This window comes from Staurois parvus, unplaced genomic scaffold (assembly GCF_062004578.1).
Source record: "Staurois parvus isolate SC_StPar_1 unplaced genomic scaffold, SC_StPar_1.0 ptg000689l, whole genome shotgun sequence".
NCBI lineage: Eukaryota > Metazoa > Chordata > Amphibia > Anura > Ranidae > Staurois > Staurois parvus.
In genome coordinates, this window is record NW_028318485.1 from 330,610 (window position 1) to 352,128 (window position 21,519).

General features: G+C 47.1%; 2 protein-coding genes across 2 annotated transcripts in view; both read left to right on the plus strand.

The window, feature by feature from the left end:
- Positions 1–659: 659 nt before the first annotated feature.
- LOC149446797 (uncharacterized) overlaps positions 660–21,519 on the plus strand; it is a 51,235-nt gene continuing 30,375 nt past the window's right edge. The window contains exons 1-2 of the mRNA XM_089652626.1: positions 660–1,512; positions 10,061–10,065. Coding sequence (XP_089508752.1) covers positions 660–1,512; positions 10,061–10,065 — 858 coding nt within the window. The remainder of the gene's footprint in view (positions 1,513–10,060; positions 10,066–21,519) is intronic.
- Positions 15,475–21,519, plus strand: part of LOC149446798 (uncharacterized) — a 59,254-nt gene continuing 53,209 nt past the window's right edge. Inside the window, exon 1 of the mRNA XM_089652624.1 lies at positions 15,475–15,555. The gene's annotated coding sequence lies outside the window, so the exon portion shown is untranslated. The remainder of the gene's footprint in view (positions 15,556–21,519) is intronic.

Consider the following 21,519-nt stretch of genomic DNA (forward strand, 5'->3'; position numbering starts at 1 on the left):
TGCCTACCTCTGGCCTAGGCGGTGCCTACAGGACCATTCACAAAGTGCAGAGCTTCTCGCACATGCTCAGTGGGCACCCAGCTGTGAAGCCGCAAACTGTCACATCTGGGTGCCCACACTGAAGATGCCGTCGGCAGGGAGAGGAGACGGCCGGTGAAACCAGCTGTGGTGAGGACACTGCTGGACCGAGGGACAGGCAAGTGGCTGTATTTTAAAAGTCAACAGCTACAGTTTTTGTAGCTTCCGACTTTTATTTTTTGAAAGGGTGAGCGGATTCCGCTTTAGGATTCCATATAAACATTTTTTACAAAAACTGAACTACTATTCTCAAAATATTTTACAGGTAAACAGATCATCATCAACACACAATGAGTCAAGCAGGAGACAAGCCGTATCAAAGCTCTGATAGGATTCACACAGGAGAGAAACAATTTAAATGTTCAGAATGTGGCAAGTGCTTCTCAACGAGAGTAAATCTTGCTCAACACCAAAAGGTTCACACGGGAAAAAAGCAATTTTCTTGCTCAGAATGTGAAAAAGTTTTTCCATGGAAAACATTTCTAATCCGTCACCAGAGGATTCACACTGAAAAGGACCAATTTAAATGTTCAGAATGTGGCAAGTTCTTTGCAAGAAGGGGATATCTTGCTATACATGAAATGATTCACACGGGAGAGAAGCCGTTTTCTTGCTCAGAATGTGAACAAGTCTTTGCATGGAAATCATCACTAATCAGTCACCAAAGGATTCACACAGGAAAGAAACCATTTAAATGCTCAGAATGTGGCAAGTGCTTCTCACGCAGAGAAACACTTGTGAGACATGAACAGATTCACACCGGAGAGAATGTATTTTCTTGCTCCGAATGTGAAAAAGTGTTTTTCTCTAAGCAGTCGCTAATCGCACACCAGAGGATTCACACAGGAGTGAAGCCATTTAATTGTTCAGAATGTGACAAATGTTTCTCTGAAAAGTGTAGTCTTGTTGAACACCTGAGAACCCACACAGGAGAGAAGCCGTTTAAATGTTCAGAATGTTACAAATGTTTCTCTACAAAGTCTTATCTTGTTTCACACCTGAGAACCCACACAGGAGAGAAGCCATTTAATTGTTCAGAATGTGATAAATGTTTCTCTGCAAAAAGAAGTCTTGTTAAACACCTGAGAACCCACACAGGAGAGAAGCCGTTTAAATGTTCAGAATGTGACAAGTGCTTCTCACAAAGGGCACAGCTTAATCAACATGAAAGTATTCACACCGGAGAGAAGCCGTTTTTCTGCTCTGAATGTGACAAATGTTTCTGTTCTAAGAAAAATCTTATTAGACATCTGAAGATCCACACAGGAGAGAAGCCGTTTAAATGTGCAGAATGTGGCAAGTGCTTCTCACAAAAGTCACATCTTAATCTACATGAAACGATTCACACAGGAGAGAAGCCATTTAAATGTTCCCAATGTGGCAAGTGCTTTTCACAGAAGGCATCACTAATTGGTCACCAGAGGATTCATACCGATTAGATGCCTTAGGCTCCATGTACACGGGACACTTCTAAATGATGAAAACTGACTGCTGGAAAACGTAGGTTAAAAAACGTCTGTTTAGCCGTGTTTGCATAACAGTTAATACTTTACCACTTGTCAGTGCATTCTGGGCAGCATTTTCCAGCAGTCAGATTCCATCATTCAGATGTGCGTTTAGAAGCATTTTTTAAAGATAAGCACAGGAGAACCTCCCAAATGCCCACAATGCACTGAAAAGTGGTAAATTATTAACTATTTCAGACTGTTTCAGAGAAATACAGAGAGTAGAAGCAGAGACAGCAGTATGTGTTGAGATAATTAGGTGTGAGTTGCTCACTAACATATCTTTTGTTTCCAAGGGTGGGAGAGGTGTCTGGTGGAGGGAGTCATTAAGGTCACCTGGCAGGGGGTCTTCATGAGGAATTTGAGGTGTGAATTTTCATTAACATTTCTTTTGTTTCCAAGGGTGGGAAAGGTGTCTGGTGGAGGGAGTCATTAAGGTCACCAGGCAGGGGGTCTTCATGAGGAATTTGAGGTGTGAATGGTCATTAACATTTCTTTTGTTTCCAAGGGTGGGAAAGGTGTCTGGTGGTGGGAGTCATTAGGGTCACCTGGCAGGGGGTCTGCATGAGGAATTTGAGGTGTGAATGGTCATTAACATTTCTTTTGTTTCCAAGGGTGGGAAAGGTGTCTGGTGGACCAAGTCATTAAGGCCACCTGGCAGGGGGTCTTCATGAGGAATTTGAGGTGTGAATGGTCATTAACATTTCTTTTGTTTCCAAGGATGGGAAAGGTGTCTGGTGGTGGGAGTCATTAGGGTCACCTGGCAGGGGGTCTGCGTGAGGAATTTGAGGTGTGAATGGTCATTAACATTTCTTTTGTTTCCAAGGGTGGGAAAGGTGTCTGGTGGATCAAGTCATTAAGGCCACCTGGCAGGGGGTCTTCATGAGGAATTTGAGGTGTGAATTTTCATTAACATTTCTTTTGTTTCCAAGGGTGGGAAAGGTGTCTGGTGGATGGAGTCATTAAGGTCACCTGGCAGGGGGTCTTCACTAGGAATTTGAGGTGTGAATGATCATTAACATTTCTTTTGTTTCCAAGGGTGGGAAAGGTGTCTAGTGGGGGGAGTCATTAAGGTCACCTGGCAGGGGGTCTTCATGAGGAATTTGAGGTGTGAATTTTCATTAACATTTCTTTTGTTTCCAAGGGTGGGAAAGGTGTCTGGTGGACCAAGTCATTAAGGCCACCTGGCAGGGGGTCTTCATGAGGAATTTGAGGTGTGAATGGTCATTAACATATCTCTTGTTTCTAAGGGTGGGAGAGGTTTGAGGTGTGAATTGGTCATTACAATGTGCGACATGCTTGGTAGGAACATCCTGTGTTCAGTGTTTTGTCCATCTGAGTACCTTGAAAACGCTTTGCATGCATTTTTCATGATGAAAAAAGGCTCTGGACAGCATCAGGAACTGGAAGAGATAAAAAAAAATTTCAGACGCAAACGCTTATAAACGTGATTTGCCGCATTTACAAGCGTTTTGCATTTGAAACGCTGATAAAATCGACTGCTGAAAGTTTTCTGTGTTCAAGAAAATGACTGTAAACTCAAATGCCTGTAAATGACTGTAAATGAAGATGTGTACATGGACACATAGGAAAACATTAGGGAGCGCTCAGGGGCTGCTGAAAAAAACGCAGAAAAGATCCTAAACGTGAGTTTATCAGCTGCAGTGTACATGAGCCCTTATAGATGTTAACAATGTGGCTGATGTTTCTTTAAGGATACTCGTTATTCAACATCAAAAAAACAAAAGACCTTCTAGATAAAATGCCATCCATTTGAAACTCTGACAACCACTTATCAACCTGCCAAATCATGTGACAACAAATCCCTAGACTGAGATTCCACTCTACCAAAGTATAAGAGAAAGAATTGAAACAGAATAATACAAACGTTACCTAACCATGACACAGAAACCCATGCATTTGTTTTCGAAATTTTGGCCAAGAAGATACTACATTTTGTGATACTTTATCAACCCGTTCTAATATAACCTGTAGGAGGGCAAAAGCTGTGAAGGACATGTTGGTCTTTACCCGGTATATAAAGAAACAACAATTCCCGTCTTCATGGTTGAAGGTTTGTGTTTTCATGCTTGAAAACCATGGATTTTTAGGAATTTCAGACAAATTTGCAAGAAGATCTAATGCCTTTGATATTTCATCGACAAATCCAATAACCTATAGGAGGGCAAAAACTGTGAAGGACATGCTGGTCCATACCCAGTGTAATAGGAAGCAAGAAATACATTATTAAGTACAGTTTCCAGTTTCTGTTAGAGGACCATATATGTATGGACATTGTAAGACTTGTATTTTCACAGTTAAAAAAGTATTTCAGGACCTTAAAGCGGAGTTCCACTCACCTGTCAAAAAATATAAGTCAGCAGCTACAAAAACTGTAGCTACTGACTTTAAAAAAACAGCCACTTACCTGTCCCGCGGTCCCACGGTGTGTCCCCCACTGCCCGTTTCAATGGCCATCCTGTATTCCAGGAGGCCAGCATCTTCAGTGTGGGCAGCCGGCTGTGATAGCTTGCGGCTTCACAGCCGGGTACCCACTGCGCATGCGCGAGTAGCTCTTCGCTTCATGAATGGTCCTGTAGTCTTCTGGGACCTGTCGCGTGTCCCAAAAGACTACAGTGAGGGAGGAAGGGAGGACACCTTCCGTTTCCGATCACCTATGTGATCGGACCGGAAGTGGGAGCGGGTACCTGTCAAATTTGGGTACCCGCTCCCCCTCCCCACCCCACAAAGCTGGGAGCGGGGGAGCAGTCCTTAAAGCGGAACTTCCCCTTTTGGGTGGATCTCCGCTTTAAGGTGGGGGGGATAGTTTGAGATTCAAGATTTCATACACTGCAGTACATTAGGAAACGGGTATCTCGCATAACATGCCTTGTGGTACACTGCATTGCTAAAGAAAATTGGGTAAGGGGCATTTTTGTCCTTTTTGGTATATTGGCAGCCCATTTATTATCAGTAGGTTGCCTTGACAAAGGACAAATTAATGCAAAATACGTTGACCTCAAATGACTTTAGATATGTTAGCATTCAGAGATTAATATTGCTATGTCAACTTCTCCACAAAACATGTGACCTGAATCCATTATGTTATATGAAAATACAGTAAACTTGCAAATTCACTAGAGAGATGATAATTTCACTTGTATAAACGATCTCCTAAGCAGCATTGCTCCTATTTGCGTACCATTTGTAAACAAATGTGCTGAGAGTGCACGCCCTGCGTGTTCCCAGCACGTGTCGGTGTCCCCACGGAAAGGTCCCAATCTCTCCTTGCGATCGGGACCTTTCCAGTCACGTGACTGCCGTGACGGCCAATCACGGCAGTCACATGACCCTAAACCACGTCCTGCCTCCCGGCTTCGGAAACCCCTTAAAGGGCTGGGAGGCGCTGGTGTGAAGGGGTTAAAGAGTAACTCCAAGTTTTAAAACAATGCATATACTGTATATTTGGAAAAAATTTGGATTTTGTTAAATTTTTGTAAGAGAGCCTGTAAAGCATTGCAACTGAGATCAGTGGGTACAATACCAGGCTCCTGTAGACTCTTCCTCCAGCTACCTGTCTGTACTGAGGTACGGACTTTCAATTAGAGAACTGAAGAAAGTGTCAGTGGTATCAGGAACCATAACACCCACTGGTGGCATTGTAGTCTTCCAACCTGTCTACCAGTCAGTGTTTCCCATAAGTCAGAAGATCCCAGGAATTAGTCTGAACCTGATGCTGGTTGTTGGGAGGGTATTCAGCCCCTTCTTTAGCTTATCAGTGTGCCTTAGAGATTTTCCATGTGTGCCAAACATCCTGATCTCATTGCTCCTGTATTGATCCTGCTTCTGTACCTGTTACCCTGACCATTGATGTCTTGTACCAGTTCCCCTGACCCCGCTGTCTCTACCTCAACCTCTTTCCCTTGTATTTGATTCAAGCTTTGTCCCCCTTCCTGACTTGCCTCAGCCGCTGTTCCTTGTACCTCCTGCCTGATCCTGCCTTACCTTCCCTTGCTTGTATATAGTTTATCATAGTTAATCTGTTAGTTATCTAGTTTATTAGTGGGTTTCATTTATCACGTGTTTCACTTTTGCTTTGTATTCTGTTTGTAGTGTTGGGTGTTTTTTTGCTGTTTTATTAATAAATCTTATTACAATTGCAATTCATTGGGTCCAGTCTCCTTCGTACAGCTACACATCTCTGATCACTCCTGCTTTTGCTGGATATCAGCACTTAATAATGTAATAATAACAGGACTACAAGTGCAATGACCACTACACTTGTGTTCTATTAAGAACTACAACTTCTAGTTCATGGGTGTAACATGGGGCAAAAGGAGGATTTAGCCTTTAAGCAGGATGAGGCTGACTCCAGGTAAACTCTTATTTTGTGTAAATATCTTACACTTGGGAAACTTGGATAATTTAGAGTGGCGACCACATTTATCAGAGGTGCCTTGATACAGCAGTGTGGCCTTCCCATAGATTAGCAAATTTATGCAATTAAATCCTTTGTATTTATCCTGAGTAGTTAAGGAGATTAGTTTTTTTTCTGGATAGCTTGAATGGGTACCCATTGTATATGGTTCAAAAGTTTTCCCTGCCATCTTCTCATTCTCCAACCACACTATCCTCTCCCTGCCATCATCTCCTTCTCTCACCACACTGTCCTCTCCCTGCCATCTTCTCCTTCTCTCACCACACTGTCCTCTCCCTGCCATCATCCCCTTCTCTCACCACACTGTCCTCTCCCTGCCATCTTCTCCTTCTCTCACCACACTGTCCTCTCCCTGTCATCATCCCCTTCTCTCACCACACTGTCCTCTCCCTGCCATCTTCTCCTTCTCTCACCACACTGTCCTCTCCCTGCCATCATCCCCTTCTCTCACCACACTGTCCTCTCCCTGCCATCTTCTCCTTCTCTCACCACACTGTCCTCTCCCTGCCATCATCCCCTTCTCTCACCACACTGTCCTCTCCCTGCCATCTTCTCCTTCTCTCACCACACTGTCCTCTCGCTGCCATCTTCTCCTTCTCTCACCACACTGTCCTCTCCCTGCCATCTTCTCCTTCTCTCACCACACTGTCCTCTCGCTGCCATCTTCTCCTTCTCTCACCACACTGTCCTCTCCCTGCCATCATCCCCTTCTCTCACCACACTGTCCTCTCCCTGCCATCTTCTCCTTCTCTCACCACACTGTCCTCTCCCTGCCATCTTCTCCTTCTCTCACCACACTGTCCTCTCGCTGCCATCTTCTCCTTCTCTCACCACACTGTCCTCTCCCTGCCATCTTCTCCTTCTCTCACCACACTGATCTCTCTCTGCAATCTTCTCCTTCTCTCACCACACTGTCCTCTCCCTGCCATCTTCTCCTTCTCTCACCACACTATCCTCTCCCTGCCATCTTCTTCTTCTCTCACCACACTGTCCTCTCCCTGCCATCTTCTCCTTCTCTCACCACAATGTCCTCTCCCTGCCATCTTATCCTTCTCTCACCACAATGTCGTCTCCCTGCCATCTTCTTCTCTCACCACACTGTCCTCTCCCTGCCATCTTCTCCTTCTCTCACCACAATGTCCTCTCCCTGCCATCTTCTCCTTCTCTCACCACAATGTCCTCTCCCTGCCATCTTATCCTTCTCTCACCACAATGTCGTCTCCCTGCCATCTCCTTCTCTCACCACACTGTCCTCTCCCTGCCATCTTCTCCTTCTCTCACCACACTGTCCTCTCCCTGCCACCTTCTCATTCTCCCACCACACTGTCCTCTCCCTGCCATCTTCTTCTTCTCTCACCACATTGTCCTCTCCCTGCCATCTTCTTCTTCTCTCACCACACTGTCCTCTCCCTGCCATCTTCTCATTCTCCCACCACACTTTGAGAACGTGCTTTGTCAGGAAGCTGCCCTCAGTGACATACCACGTGGCCTACCCTATATGGCCAGCGGCCATCTTTGTTATTGTACATACTAAGTGTGAGTGTATTTCTTTTTATATTTCGATATACTTTAATCTTATTAAAGCAGTTTTGCACTATGGAAATCTTTGTGCTTGGGCTCATTTTGTTATGAGCCTTCCCTTTCAAGGAGACCATTGATGAAATCCACAAGTGTTGGCTCCCCCTGGTGTTCTTGGATTGCACTCCTGTTACCTGGAAGCCCTGATTATTTACTAAGAACTTTACTACAACTTTTTGGGTTATTTCATCCACCCGAGACGATGATATTCTTATGACTCAATACTAAGGTCACATTGAGAATTTTTAATGATTTGTAATGATATTTAACATTGTATTTTATAGTGCTGCATGTTGTATATATATGTTTTCCCAGAAGGTTCAGGGGTGTTGCCTTTCATGCTAGCTGCTTTTTGCACGTAGATCCAGCGCTTGTTTTTTATTATAATACTATACACTGTCCTCTCCCTGCCATGCTCTCCTTCTCTCACCACACTGTCCTCCCTGCCATCTTCTTCTCTCACCACACTGTCCTCTCCCTGCCATGCTCTCCTTCTCTCACCACACTGTCCTCTCCCTGCCATGCTCTCCTTCTCTCACCACACTGTCCTCCCTGCCATCTTCTTCTCTCACCACACTGTCCTCTCCCTGTCATGCTCTCCTCTCACCACACTGTCCTCTCCCTGCCATCTTCTCTCACCACACTGTCCTCTCCCTGCCATGCTCTCCTCTCACCACACTGTCCTCTCCCTGCCATGCTCTCCTTCTCTCACCACACTGTCCTCCCTGCCATCTTCTCCTTTTCTCACCACACTGTCCTCCCTGCCATCTTCTCTCACCACACTGTCCTCTCCCTGCCATGCTCTCCTTCTCTCACCACACTGTCCTCTCCTTGTCATCTTCTCCTCTCACCACATTGTGCTCTCCCTCTGTCACTGCACTGTCAGGTGTCAAGAAAAAGCCATCAGGTAGACACTGATGTCCCAGCTGGACTTAGCTGGGAGGCTATTTGCAAGCTTGAATTCAGGGATCAAGCTGAGTTTGGAGAAGCTCACAAGAGAGAGCCAGGAGGAAGTTAGTGGGAAGGGGTCCAGCCGTCCTATGGTGGTGTGAGTCTACATCTCCCTCACTAGGAAGAGCCTGGTGGATATCGGCAGGAGGCACCTGATGATCCTGTGGCTGTGTGAGTAAATGACCCTGATGCTGGACGTACAGTGACTGTTTGTAGCTTTTAAACCCCCCGAATGAGTACTAGTCACATCAGCATAGAGATACTGTGGGACATTCCTTACACTACAGTGAAGCCAAAAAGCTAAGGCGTCCTCAGGTTATTTAGTTCTACAGTTTATTGGGATATCCCATGCTCCCTCATCCTATCCAAGTTCATTGTTTCCAGTAAAATCCAAAAAGGAGACCCCAAGAGTATTCTTTAGAGCCAGTGGAAAAAATAAGAAAATGCTATGTGTCTGGCTGTGTATGCTCTAAGTTGGGAAATAGGACTTACCAGTGTTCTTATGGAGTTCACTAGTGGCTCTTATGGAGGTGTGCTACATGTATACAGAGAGAGATAGAGGGAGATAGAGAGTTAAGTTGATACATTGATCACCAGGGAACTTTTCTCAGTCAGCGGCTGCAGGTGTGTTCAGTGCATTCTGGCAGCGGTGGGTCCCACTGTCAGAATACAATATCCGATATGTGGATAGAGGGCTGTAAATAAGATACAGTTTTAGCTGTATACAGAGGTGACTCTAGGCTTTGTGAGGCCTTAGGCAAAATTTAGACATGAGGCCCAGGGGCAGACTGACAACTCATGGGGCCCCCGGGCAATAGGGGATCATGGGGCCCAAACTCAAAAAAGCTTATGAAAAAGGTACCAGGGGCATCTCATGGGGCCCCCTACTGACCCTGGGCCCTTGGGCAGTGCCCGAGTTTCCAAATGGTCAGTCCGCCCCTGATGAGGCCCCACTCATGCCCATCCATCTGTTCATCAGCTATACAGCAGGCCTTCCCAGATTGAGATCCTCAGTAGGCCTTCCCAGCTGGAGATCCTTGTGCGGTGGATGGGAGAGGTGACGTGCAACATCACTTCCCATTGGCTGGTGGGCAGAGCTCCAGAAGTCTGAGGTCTCATACACACTGCTGCTCATAAATGTGAGTTCAAGTGCTTTTGATGGGTTTTTTTTTTTGCCAAAGCCCCTGAACTCAACTCAATAAAAGCCTATGTGTCCATGCACACATAGACTTTTATCAGAGTTTAACAGCAGCAGAGTTTAGGGCCAGTTAAATGTCCCTCTCCTGAACAAAGAAGAATCATGTTCAAGAGAGGAACATTTTGGGAAAAAAACCCTAAGCGTGGCAAAAATGCATGTAAACACACCTAAGTGCTAACCGCATTTAGCACTTTGGTGTTTACTCATTTTAATGGCAAGTACTCTGGCCAGTGTCCAAACGCTAATCGCGTTTAGCATTTTTCTGCTCCCAGCAACAAAACATTTCAGAGTACATGGAACCTGAGGTTACACGAGAGGTGAGTGTGACGGGGCTCTAAACACTGCCTGTGCACAGCAGTGTTAGGGTCCCCTGTTCCTCACAACTGGGGTAATGCACTAGGCCAGAGGCATAACTAGAACATTTAGGGCACTGATGCAAAAAAAAACCATGAAGCCCAGGGCCCTTCCCTCCTAGCCCAGGGACCTTTTCTCCTGTTGCAGGACCTTTTTTTTTATTGTCCTGCAGTGGGACCCTTTCACATGTTCTGCAGCGGACCCTCTTCTTGCCATTACATTAGAGTTCCCTCTGACAAGGGCCAAATTGTAATGGATAGATGATTGGGTCAGAGCATCCCCAAACCTACAGCTCTTGTGGGATGTTCCCGGTCTGCAGTGGTCAAGACCTACCAAAAGTGGTCCAAGGAAGGAAAAGCGGCAATCCCGTGACAGTGTTTGCCATACACATTCCTCTGTGAACACATCTAAGTGGCTGAATAACATACCCTTATCCTAAATAAATATTATAAAAGCCTCCAGAGATAGTAATCCAGTGGATCCTCATTTCATTAGAAAACATCCCACAGGATTACCTTCAGATCCCAAGTTAATCCTTCTTTCTACTCATGCCTTCATTTCTCTCCATGCTATTCCTCCATTGTATGTTTTGATCACCCCTTACCAGCATCCTGATTACTTCCATACCTCATGCTAATGTCCTGATCACTGCCATATCCCAAACCAGTATCCTGATCACCTCATACCAGCATCCTGATCACCCCATACCAGCATCCCGATCACTGCCATATCCCAAACCAGTATCCTGATCACCTCATACCAGCATCCCAATCACTGCCATACCCCATATCAGTGTCCTGATCACCCCATACCAGTGTCCTGATCACCGCCGTACCTCATGCTAACATCCTGATCACCACCATACCCCATACCAGTGTCCTGATCACCACCATACCCCATACCAGCATCCTGAACACTGCCATACCCCATACCAGTGTCCTGATCACCTCACACCAGTGTCATGACCACCACCATATCCCATGGCAGCGTTCTGATCACCACATACACCATACCAGTGTCCTGATCACCCCATACCAGCATCCTGATCACTGCCATACCAGTGTCCTGATCACCTCACACCAGTGTCCTGATGACCGCCATACCCCATGCTAACGTCCTGATCACCACCATACCAGTATCCTGATCACCGCCATATCTCATGCTAACGTCCTGATCACCATTATACCAATGTCCTGATCACCCCATACCTCATGCTAAAGACCTGATCACCGCCATATCCCATGCCATCGTTCTGATCACCCCATACACCATACCAGTATCCTGATTACCTCATACCAGCATCCTGATCACTGCCATACCCCATACCAGTGTCCTGATCACCCCATACCAGCATCCTGATCACCGCCATACCCCATACCAGTGTCCTGATCACCCCATACCCCATACCAGTGTCCTGATCACCCCATACCAGTGTCCTGATCACCTCGTACCAGTGTCCTGATCACCACCATATCTCATGCTAATGTCCGGATCACCACCATACCCCATACCAGCGTTCTGATCACCCCATACCTCATGCTAATGTCCTGATCACCACCATATCCCATGCCAGCGTTCTGATCACCACATACTCCATTACAGTGTCCTGATCACCGCCATACCTCATGCTAAAGTCCTGATCACCACCATACACCAAACCAGTGTCCTGATCACCCCATACTAGCGTTCTTATAAGCACCGTACCTCATACTAGCATCCTTATCACCGCTATACCCCATACCAGCACCCTGATCACTGCCATACCTCATACCAGCATCCTGATCGCCACCATACCCCATACCAGTGTCCTGATCACTGCCATACCTCATACCAGCATCCTGATCGCCACCATACCCCATACCAGCGTTCTGATCACCCCATACCTCATGCTAATGTCCTGATCACCGCCATATCCCATGCCAGCGTTCTGATCACCACATACACCATTACAGTGTCCTGATCACCGCCATACCTCATGCTAAAGACCTGATCACCACCATACACCAAACCAGTGTCCTGATCACCCCATACTAGCGTTCTGATAAGCACCGTACCTCATACTAGCATCCTTATCACCGCTATACCCCATACCAGCTTCCTGATCACCCCTAGCCAGTGTCCTGATCACTGCCATACCTCATACCAGTGTCTTGATCACCACCATACCCCATACCAGTGTCCTGATCACTGCCATACCTCATACCAGCATCCTGATTGCCACCATACCCCATACCAGCACCCTGATCACCCCATACCTGCGTCCTGATCACCACCATACCCCATACCAGCATCCTGATCGCCACCATACCCCATACCAGCACCCTGATCACCCCATACCTGCGTCCTGATCACCACCATACCCCATACCAGCGTCCTGATCACCCCATACCCCATACCAGCATTCTGATCACCCCATACCTGCGTCCTGGTCACCACCATACCCCATACCAGCATCCTCATCACTGCCATACCTCATACCAGCATTCTGATCACCCCATACCTGCGTCCTGATCACCACCATACCCCATACCAGCATCCTGATCACCCCATACCTGCGTCCTGATCACTGCCATACCCCACACCAGTGTCCGGCATTTTAGGGACTCAACTGATCAATTTTCAAACATATATCCCATAGTTGACTCTATAGCTTTCACAGAGACTAAATAATATACAGTGATTTGGGAAATTGTTACCCCAAAAATGTAGCAGAATCCATTTTGGCCTAAATGTATGTAGAAAAAATTATGAAAAAAAGATTTTTTTTAAAAATTTCGGTCTTTTTTAGTTTATAGTGCAAAAAAATAAACACCAAGTGGTGATCAAATACTACCAAAAGAAAGCTCTACCTGTTTAAAAAAAATGTTTACAATTTAAAAATGTGTAGTACGTTGCATGACCGCGTAATTGTCACTCAAAATGCGATCATGCTGAAATCTGAAAATTGGCCTGGACTGGAAGGCGGTAAAAGTGTCTGGACTTGAAGTGGCCAAACGTGGTAAAGCTTCGCATTGTAAGGAATACCCAATAAGGTGCAAGAAAAAAAAAAAAAACAAAAAACACATTTTTGATTGCACATGATTGGATGGCGGAAATCACCACATTCACTAAACTCTGGGGAAAATGAGTGCAACTGCACTTGCAAAGTGCGCAGTGTGTTTGTCTTTAGTAAATGAATCCCACAGAGAGAGAAATATAGAGATACAGAGAGAGAGAGATACGTGGAAAGACTATAGAAGGTGTGGGTATGGATGTCGGTGTCAGTGAGGGGTCTCCACCTCATCCCTGTAAACCAGAACACATATTAAAGCGGAGTTCCACTCACTCTGTAAAAAAAAAAAGTCAGCAGCTACTAAAAAACAGCCACTCACCTGTCCCACGATCCCGCGTTGCCCCCTCCGCAGCCCGTTTCATCGGCCGTCCTGTATTCCATCTTCAGTGTGGGCACCCGGCTGTGACAGCTTGTGGCTTCACAGCCGGGTGCCCACTGCGCATGCGCGAGTAGAGCTGTGCTTCCTGAATGGCCCCGGCGTCTTCTGGGACCCGTCACGTGACTTCGGGGAGGGAGGGTAGGAGGACAACTTCCGTTTCCGATCGCCTAGGTGATCGCAGTGGACGTGGGAGCGTGCACCTGTCAAATTCGGGTATCCACTCCCCCCCCGCCCCCCAAAGGTGCCAATCCTTAATGGGGAGCGGGGGACCAATCTTTGAAGCGGAACTTCTCCTTTTGGGTGGAACTCCTCTTTAATGACACAGGTTCTGTGGCTGACTAAGGTGGTCATTAACAGCTTCCGGCATGGCCTATAGCAGAAATACTGCTGCAGGGCGGCAGGGGTGCACAAAATCACGTATGTATACACGTGATTTTGCAGTATTTACATGTGATTTTGCAGTATTAGGTGGGGGGGCGCGCGCATGCCCGACCGCGCCGCCATTCGTAGCCTCGGCTGTCAGTCACCTGGTCCTGGTCAGTGATTTCTTGCTTGATTTCTCAATCATCCGGTGATCACTGAGTATCTCCAACAGGGAAAAGACCTGTATGTAAACAACACAGATCTCTCCCCTGTCAGCTCCTGCACACTGCTTTGTATGGCTCTGCTCTTATGAAGTACGTTGGACTGTCTACTCTGCAAAAAGGGGTCATTTGGGGGATATTTGTACTGTCCTGACATTTGGGGGATATCTGTACTGTTCTGACATTTGGGGGATATCTGTACTGTTCTGACATTTGGGGATATCTGTACTGTTCTGACATTCTTGGACCTCAAGAAATTAGATTGGCTGTCAGTACTTCAGGATTGATCAATATTCAGATCTATACCATAGTCTGTGAACTCTATAACTTTCCTACAAACTAAATAATACATCCTAATATGGGTTATTTTCACCAAAGACATGTAGCAGAATACATCTCGGCCTAAATTTATGAAGAACAATTATTTATTTACAAACTTTTAAACCAGAAACAAAGAAAAACGTGTTTTTTTTTTCAAAATTTTCGGTCTTTTTTTGTTAATTTAGCAAAAAATAAAAACCCCAGCGGTGATTAAATACCACCAAAAGAAAGCTCTAGTTGTGTGAAGAAAATGATAAAATTTTAGTTTGGGTACAATGTTGTATGACCGCGCAATTGTCATTCAAAGTGTGAGACTGCTGAAACCTGAAAACTGGCCTGGGCAGGAAGGGGGTAAAATTGTCCGGTATTGAATTGGTTAATAGCAAAAAATAAAAAACTTTGCTTTTTTTTCAAAATTGTCGTGTTTTTTATTTATAGCACAAAAAATAAAAAAAGTAGAGGCGATCACCGAAAGAAAGCTCAATGCGTGGGGAAAAAAAGGGTGCAGCGTTGCACGCCCGCGCAATTGTCATTTAAAAAAAAGCAGCGCCGTAACGGAAAAATTGGCCTGGTCAGGAAGGGGGGGGGGGGGGGGGGAAATCCTCTGGAGGGCGAGGGGTTAAGCTCACTTGGTGCCTTGTCTGCATTACATCAGCCCAGAACCATGTCATTAACATGTGTCAAATGTCTCCTAGATTGTAAGCTCCAAAGAGCAGGGCCTTCGAACCCCTCGTGTATTGTATTGTACTGTCTTGTCTCATGTTCTGTTCCCCTTTGTAATGTACAGCGCTGAGCAAACCTTTTGGAGCTATATAAACACTGTATAATAATATGTGTCGGGGGCTTACAGGCATGAGGGGGTGACCCTAGTGTCAGTGCGGGGGTAATATGTCACACTGACACACTGCCAGCAATGTGAATAGCAATGAAGGGGGAGGGGGAGCGAGGAGGAGATCACACAGGGAAGATGGCTCCTGTTGAACGCTGAGCATTGTGGGAAATGTAGTGTCCATGACCTGAGTTGTATTCCACTTCCTGTGTATACCAGGCTGTCTGGACAACACAGGCGGCCATTTCAAACAGAGCCATGAGGAGAGGAGGAGGTTGTCTGTGAACAGTAAGTATGTCCCTGTACCTCAGCATCCCTGGGGAAGTCCTGCACATTCCCCGCCATGACGTGTGCGGTGTCACCCTTCACAGGGGGGAATGTGACCCTCAGGCCTGCTTCTTATTCCTAGTACACGGGATGAGAAAATTGCACGAATAATCCCACTTTCAGAGCGATCGTCCGATAATCTGATCATTAGTACGCAGCTTTGCAGAGCCGGGCCGTTCATGCGGGATTCTCCCCGAGGGGCGAGCACAGCCATTGTTCTGGTAGGATATCCGAACGGTTGTCGTGTTATCGGTGCAATGTACAGAGTTCGTCTGTAATAGATCGAGGGACCCAGACCGCGCATGTTCAGGAACTTCCTGCCAATGTTTCACTTTTATGTGCTTTTTTTTTTATTCGTTTTTAATGCGTTTTCACTCTGCATGTTTCACTTTTTATGTGTTGTGTTTTTTTTTTTTTTTTTACGCTTTTAATGCGTTTCACTTTATGTGTGTTTTTTAATTTGTTTGTAATGCATTTCATTTTATGTGCATTTTTTTTATTGTTTTTAATGCGGTTCACTTTTTATCTGCGGTTTTTTTATTTTTTAATACGTTTTCACTGTGCTTTTTGTATTAGTTTTTTAATGCGTTTCACTTTATGTGCTTTTTCTAAAATACGTTCTTAATGTTTCACTTTTTATATGCGTTTTTTAAACGTTTTTAATGTGTTTTGCTTTATGTGCTTTTTATGTTTTTAATGTGTTTTCACTTTTTATGTGCATTTTTTATTCATTTTTAATGCGTTTCACTTTTTGTGCTTTTTTTTTTTTTTTTTTAATGCTTTCACTTTTTTATGTGTTTTTTTTATTTGGTCACTTTTTTGTATTTTTTTTTTTTCTATTCGTTTTTAATGTGTTTTTTCACTTTTTTTATATGCCTTTTTTTTTTTTTTTAACACGTTTTTCATGTTTCACTTTATGTGCGTTTTTTTGATTAGTTTTTAGTGAATTTCATTTTATTCGTTTTTAATGCTTTACTTTTTATGTACGCTTTTGATTTGTTTTTAATGCGTTTCACTTTTTATGTGCATTTTTTTTAAATTCCTTTTTATGTGCATTTTTTGATACATTTTGCTTTTTTGGGATGTGTTAATGTTGCCAGGAGGAGATGTCTGTTGCCGTGCAGGAAAAACACACAAAACATGTAGGTGTATGCAGTTTTGATGGGGTTCTATTGAAATCTATGGAGCTGAAAAATGCACCCTGTTGATGTAAAAAAAAAATCCATGCATCTTTGCAAACATGCCCCTGTGGAATGTGCATAGATGGGAATGTGACCCATAGGAACTAATGTTACATGGACTGTAGTGACTTTCTGCAAATGCACTGAAAAATGCTTAGTTGTGACCCGGGCCTGAGGGAATACCAATACCAACCAATAGAATCTAATACTGTAGATCCGTGGTCTCCAAACTGCTGTCTGGGCGCCAGACGTGGCCCTTTGTATGCTTTTATCCAGCCCTTGGGGCAATATTTTATCCGCTGATACCAACAATGGGGTTCAAATGCCCTCCCAGTGCCGCCAACAGTGGGGTCGAATGCCCTCCCAGTGCCGCCAACAGTGGGGTCGAATGCCCTCCCAGTGCCGCCAACAGTGGGGTCGAATGCCCTCCCAGTGCCGCCAACAGTGGGGTCGAATGCCCTCCCAGTGCCGCCAACAGTGGGGTCGAATGCCCTCCCAGTGCCGCCAACAGTGGGGTCGAATGCCCTCCCAGTGCCGCCAACAGTGGGGTCGAATGCCCTCCCAGTGCCGCCAACAGTGGGGTCGAATGCCCTCCCAGTGCCGCCAACAGTGGGGTCGAATGCCCTCCCAGTGCCGCCAACAGTGGGGTCGAATGCCCTCCCAGTGCCGCCAACAGTGGGGTCGAATGCCCTCCCAGTGCCGCCAACAGTGGGGTCGAATGCCCTCCCAGTGCCGCCAACAGTGGGGTCGAATGCCCTCCCAGTGCCGCCAACAGTGGGGTCGAATGCCCTCCCAGTGCCGCCAACAGTGGGGTCGACAGCCCTCCCAGTGCCGCCAACAGTGGGGTCGACAGCCCTCCCAGTGCCGCCAACAGTGGGGTCGACAGCCCTCCCAGTGCCGCCAACAGTGGGGTCGACAGCCCTCCCAGTGCCGCCAACAGTGGGGTCGACAGCCCTCCCAGTGCCGCCAACAGTGGGGTCGACAGCCCTCCCAGTGCCGCCAACAGTGGGGTCGACAGCCCTCCCAGTGCCGCCAACAGTGGGGTCGACAGCCCTCCCAGTGCCGCCAACAGTGGGGTCGACAGCCCTCCCAGTGCCGCCAACAGTGGGGTCGACAGCCCTCCCAGTGCCGCCAACAGTGGGGTCGACAGCCCTCCCAGTGCCGCCAACAGTGGGGTCGACAGCCCTCCCAGTGCCGCCAACAGTGGGGTCGACAGCCCTCCCAGTGCCGCCAACAGTGGGGTCGACAGCCCTCCCAGTGCCGCCAACAGTGGGGTCGACAGCCCTCCCAGTGCCGCCAACAGTGGGGTCGACAGCCCTCCCAGTGCCGCCAACAGTGGGGTCGACATGCCCTCCCAGTGCCGCCAACAGTGGGGTCGACATGCCCTCCCAGTGCCGCCAACAGTGGGGTCGACATGCCCTCCCAGTGCCGCCAACAGTGGGGTCGACATGCCCTCCCAGTGCCGCCAACAGTGGGGTCGACATGCCCTCCCAGTGCCGCCAACAGTGGGGTCGACATGCCCTCCCAGTGCCGCCAACAGTGGGGTCGACATGCCCTCCCAGTGCCGCCAACAGTGGGGTCGACATGCCCTCCCAGTGCCGCCAACAGTGGGGTCGACATGCCCTCCCAGTGCCGCCAACAGTGGGGTCGACATGCCCTCCCAGTGCCGCCAACAGTGGGGTCGACATGCCCTCCCAGTGCCGCCAACAGTGGGGTCGACATGCCCTCCCAGTGCCGCCAACAGTGGGGTCGACATGCCCTCCCAGTGCCGCCAACAGTGGGGTCGACATGCCCTCCCAGTGCCGCCAACAGTGGGGTCGACATGCCCTCCCAGTGCCGCCAACAGTGGGGTCGACATGCCCTCCCAGTGCCGCCAACAGTGGGGTCGACATGCCCTCCCAGTGCCGCCAACAGTGGGGTCGACATGCCCTCCCAGTGCCGCCAACAGTGGGGTCGACATGCCCTCCCAGTGCCGCCAACAGTGGGGTCGACATGCCCTCCCAGTGCCGCCAACAGTGGGGTCGACATGCCCTCCCAGTGCCGCCAACAGTGGGGTCGACATGCCCTCCCAGTGCCGCCAACAGTGGGGTCGACATGCCCTCCCAGTGCCGCCAACAGTGGGGTCGACATGCCCTCCCAGTGCCGCCAACAGTGGGGTCGACATGCCCTCCCAGTGCCGCCAACAGTGGGGTCGACATGCCCTCCCAGTGCCGCCAACAGTGGGGTCGACATGCCCTCCCAGTGCCGCCAACAGTGGGGTCGACATGCCCTCCCAGTGCCGCCAACAGTGGGGTCGACATGCCCTCCCAGTGCCGCCAACAGTGGGGTCGACATGCCCTCCCAGTGCCGCCAACAGTGGGGTCGACATGCCCTCCAGTGGGGCACAATTCCTCCCAATGACACCAACTATTGGTTATGGTTTAATCCCACTTATGTTGGGACTTTTTCTAGTCCCAATGGCCACAGTTCTACCCCAAATTTTCTGTACAAATTCCGTACCGCATCAGAATCGCACCCCGGTCATGTGAACAGCTGCAGGTGTGTATGTTAACTTAACAACACCCCGAAATCGGTCCACAAAACTCGTTGCGATATGCAGAATCAGATCTCATAGGTGTGAATACCCGTGTGATCCGATTCTAGTGCCGACCCAAAATAGGGTCCTGCACCTTCTTGGTGCGATGCGAATAGAACCATACAAAATGTACGGCTCCGATGGCACCGCACACAAATCACATGGGATTTATACAGGAATGCGGTGCGGTTCCTGTGCCAATCACGTGATATACCGCACTACATATATGTGAACTCGGGCTAAAGAAATTGTACGCACGTAAGACACACAGAAAAGCGCGGCTCTACCTTACTAATCAACGTAGCAATATTTATGGGTGCAACGATATATCAGTGGCCGAAAACAGTGCCGATAGGAAAAAAGGCGCAGATAATGGCCCCAAAACTGCACAATCTTACCTGCAAATTGGCCACAATTGTACCACGTTTACGGTGCATTTTTCATAGGTCATGTGACACCAAAATACATCAAAAACGTAATGTGTTTTTTGATGCGTTTTCAATGCATGTCAGGTCTGGTTCACACCAATGCCGTCTATTTTGCACCGTTTTACGTTTTAGCCACATTTTTTGATGCGTTTAGCATTTTTTCAATTTTTTTCTTTTTTGGGCCAACTTGTTGCTGGGCAGATTAAAAATGCAAATGCATTAAAAAAAAAAGCAACACGTGTGCCTTCTTCATGTATTTAGCGTGTGTTTTTGATGCGCTTTCAGTGCATTTTCAGGCCTGGTTCACACCAATGCAATTTGCGTTTAGTCCGTTTTGCAGTGTCTTCTGTGTTTTTGACATACTTATTGATGCGTTTTTGCCTTTTTTTTTAAATTTTTGGGTGACGTGTTGCTGGGTAGATTGTTTTTTTTGTAGCGCTTTATGAAGTGCATTTTGCGTTTTGATGCTTTTTTTATGCGATTTTACAGTTTAAAATATTTTTTAGGGGGTGCGGGGGCCAACGTGTTGCTGGGCAGATTAAAAATGCAAAACGCATCAAAAAACACATGCGTGCGTTTTTTATGCCTTTTCAATGCATTTCAGGCCTGGTTCACACCAGAGTGAGAGCAATAAATCCAGAACAAGACCTCCTCTGTAACACTAAACTGATGACCTGTAGGCAGGGGTGGACTGAGAACTCATGGGGCCCCCGGGCAATAGGGGATCATGGGGCCCCTGTGTCGTTGCCCAAACTCAAAAAAGCTTATGAAAAAGGTACCAGGGGCATCTCATGGGGCCCCCTACTGACCCCGGGCCCTCGGGCAGTGCCCAAGTTTCCAAATGGTCAGTCCGCCCCTGCCTGTAGGGGCTTTTGATGTGTCAGCTATAGAAAATATAGGGTACTGAAGTGCGTCGCATTGCATAGGCGCACACAAAATTTAAGGTTTGCCATATTTGGTATCTATTTGTTCGGTACAACTTCGTCTTTTATATTTTACCAAATATAAAAGACCCGGGCCTTAGGGAATATTCAACCAATTGAGTCTAATACTATAGATCCGTGGTCTCCAAACTGCTGTCTGGGGGCCAGACGTGCCCCTTTGTATGCTTTTATCCAGCCCTTGGGGCAATATTTCATCCACTGATACCAACAATGGGGCCGAAAGCCTCCCAGTGACACCAACAATGGGGCCGAAAGCCCCCCAGTGACACCAACAATGGGGCACTCCCTAATGACACCAACAATGGGGCGCAATTCCTCCCAATGACACCAACTATTGGGCATGGTTTAATCCCACTTTTGTTGGGACTTTTTCTGTGCAAATTCGGTACCACGTCAGAATTGCACCCCGGTCATGGGAACCGCTGCGGGTGTGTATGTTAACAACACCCCGAAATTGGTCCCCAAAACGCGGTGCTTTGTGCAGAATCGCTTCGCATAGGTGTGAATACCCATGAGATCGGATTCTAGTTTGGACCCAAAAAAGGGTCCTGCACCTTCTTGGTGCGATGCCAATAGAGCCATACATATACTTTACCAAAAATGTAGGTAATGTATTGCGCTTGTTTGCCCTAAAATGCACTTTAGTGTGTTTTTTGTTTTTTTGTTTTTTTTCCTCTCCAAATGTAAAATAAAATGTATTGCTTGCCTTAGTGTTAGTGTATTTAGGTGTTGGGGAAAAAAAAAGAATACATACTTTTTGTTTCTTGGCGTTGAATCATAGTAATGGCATTCAGATA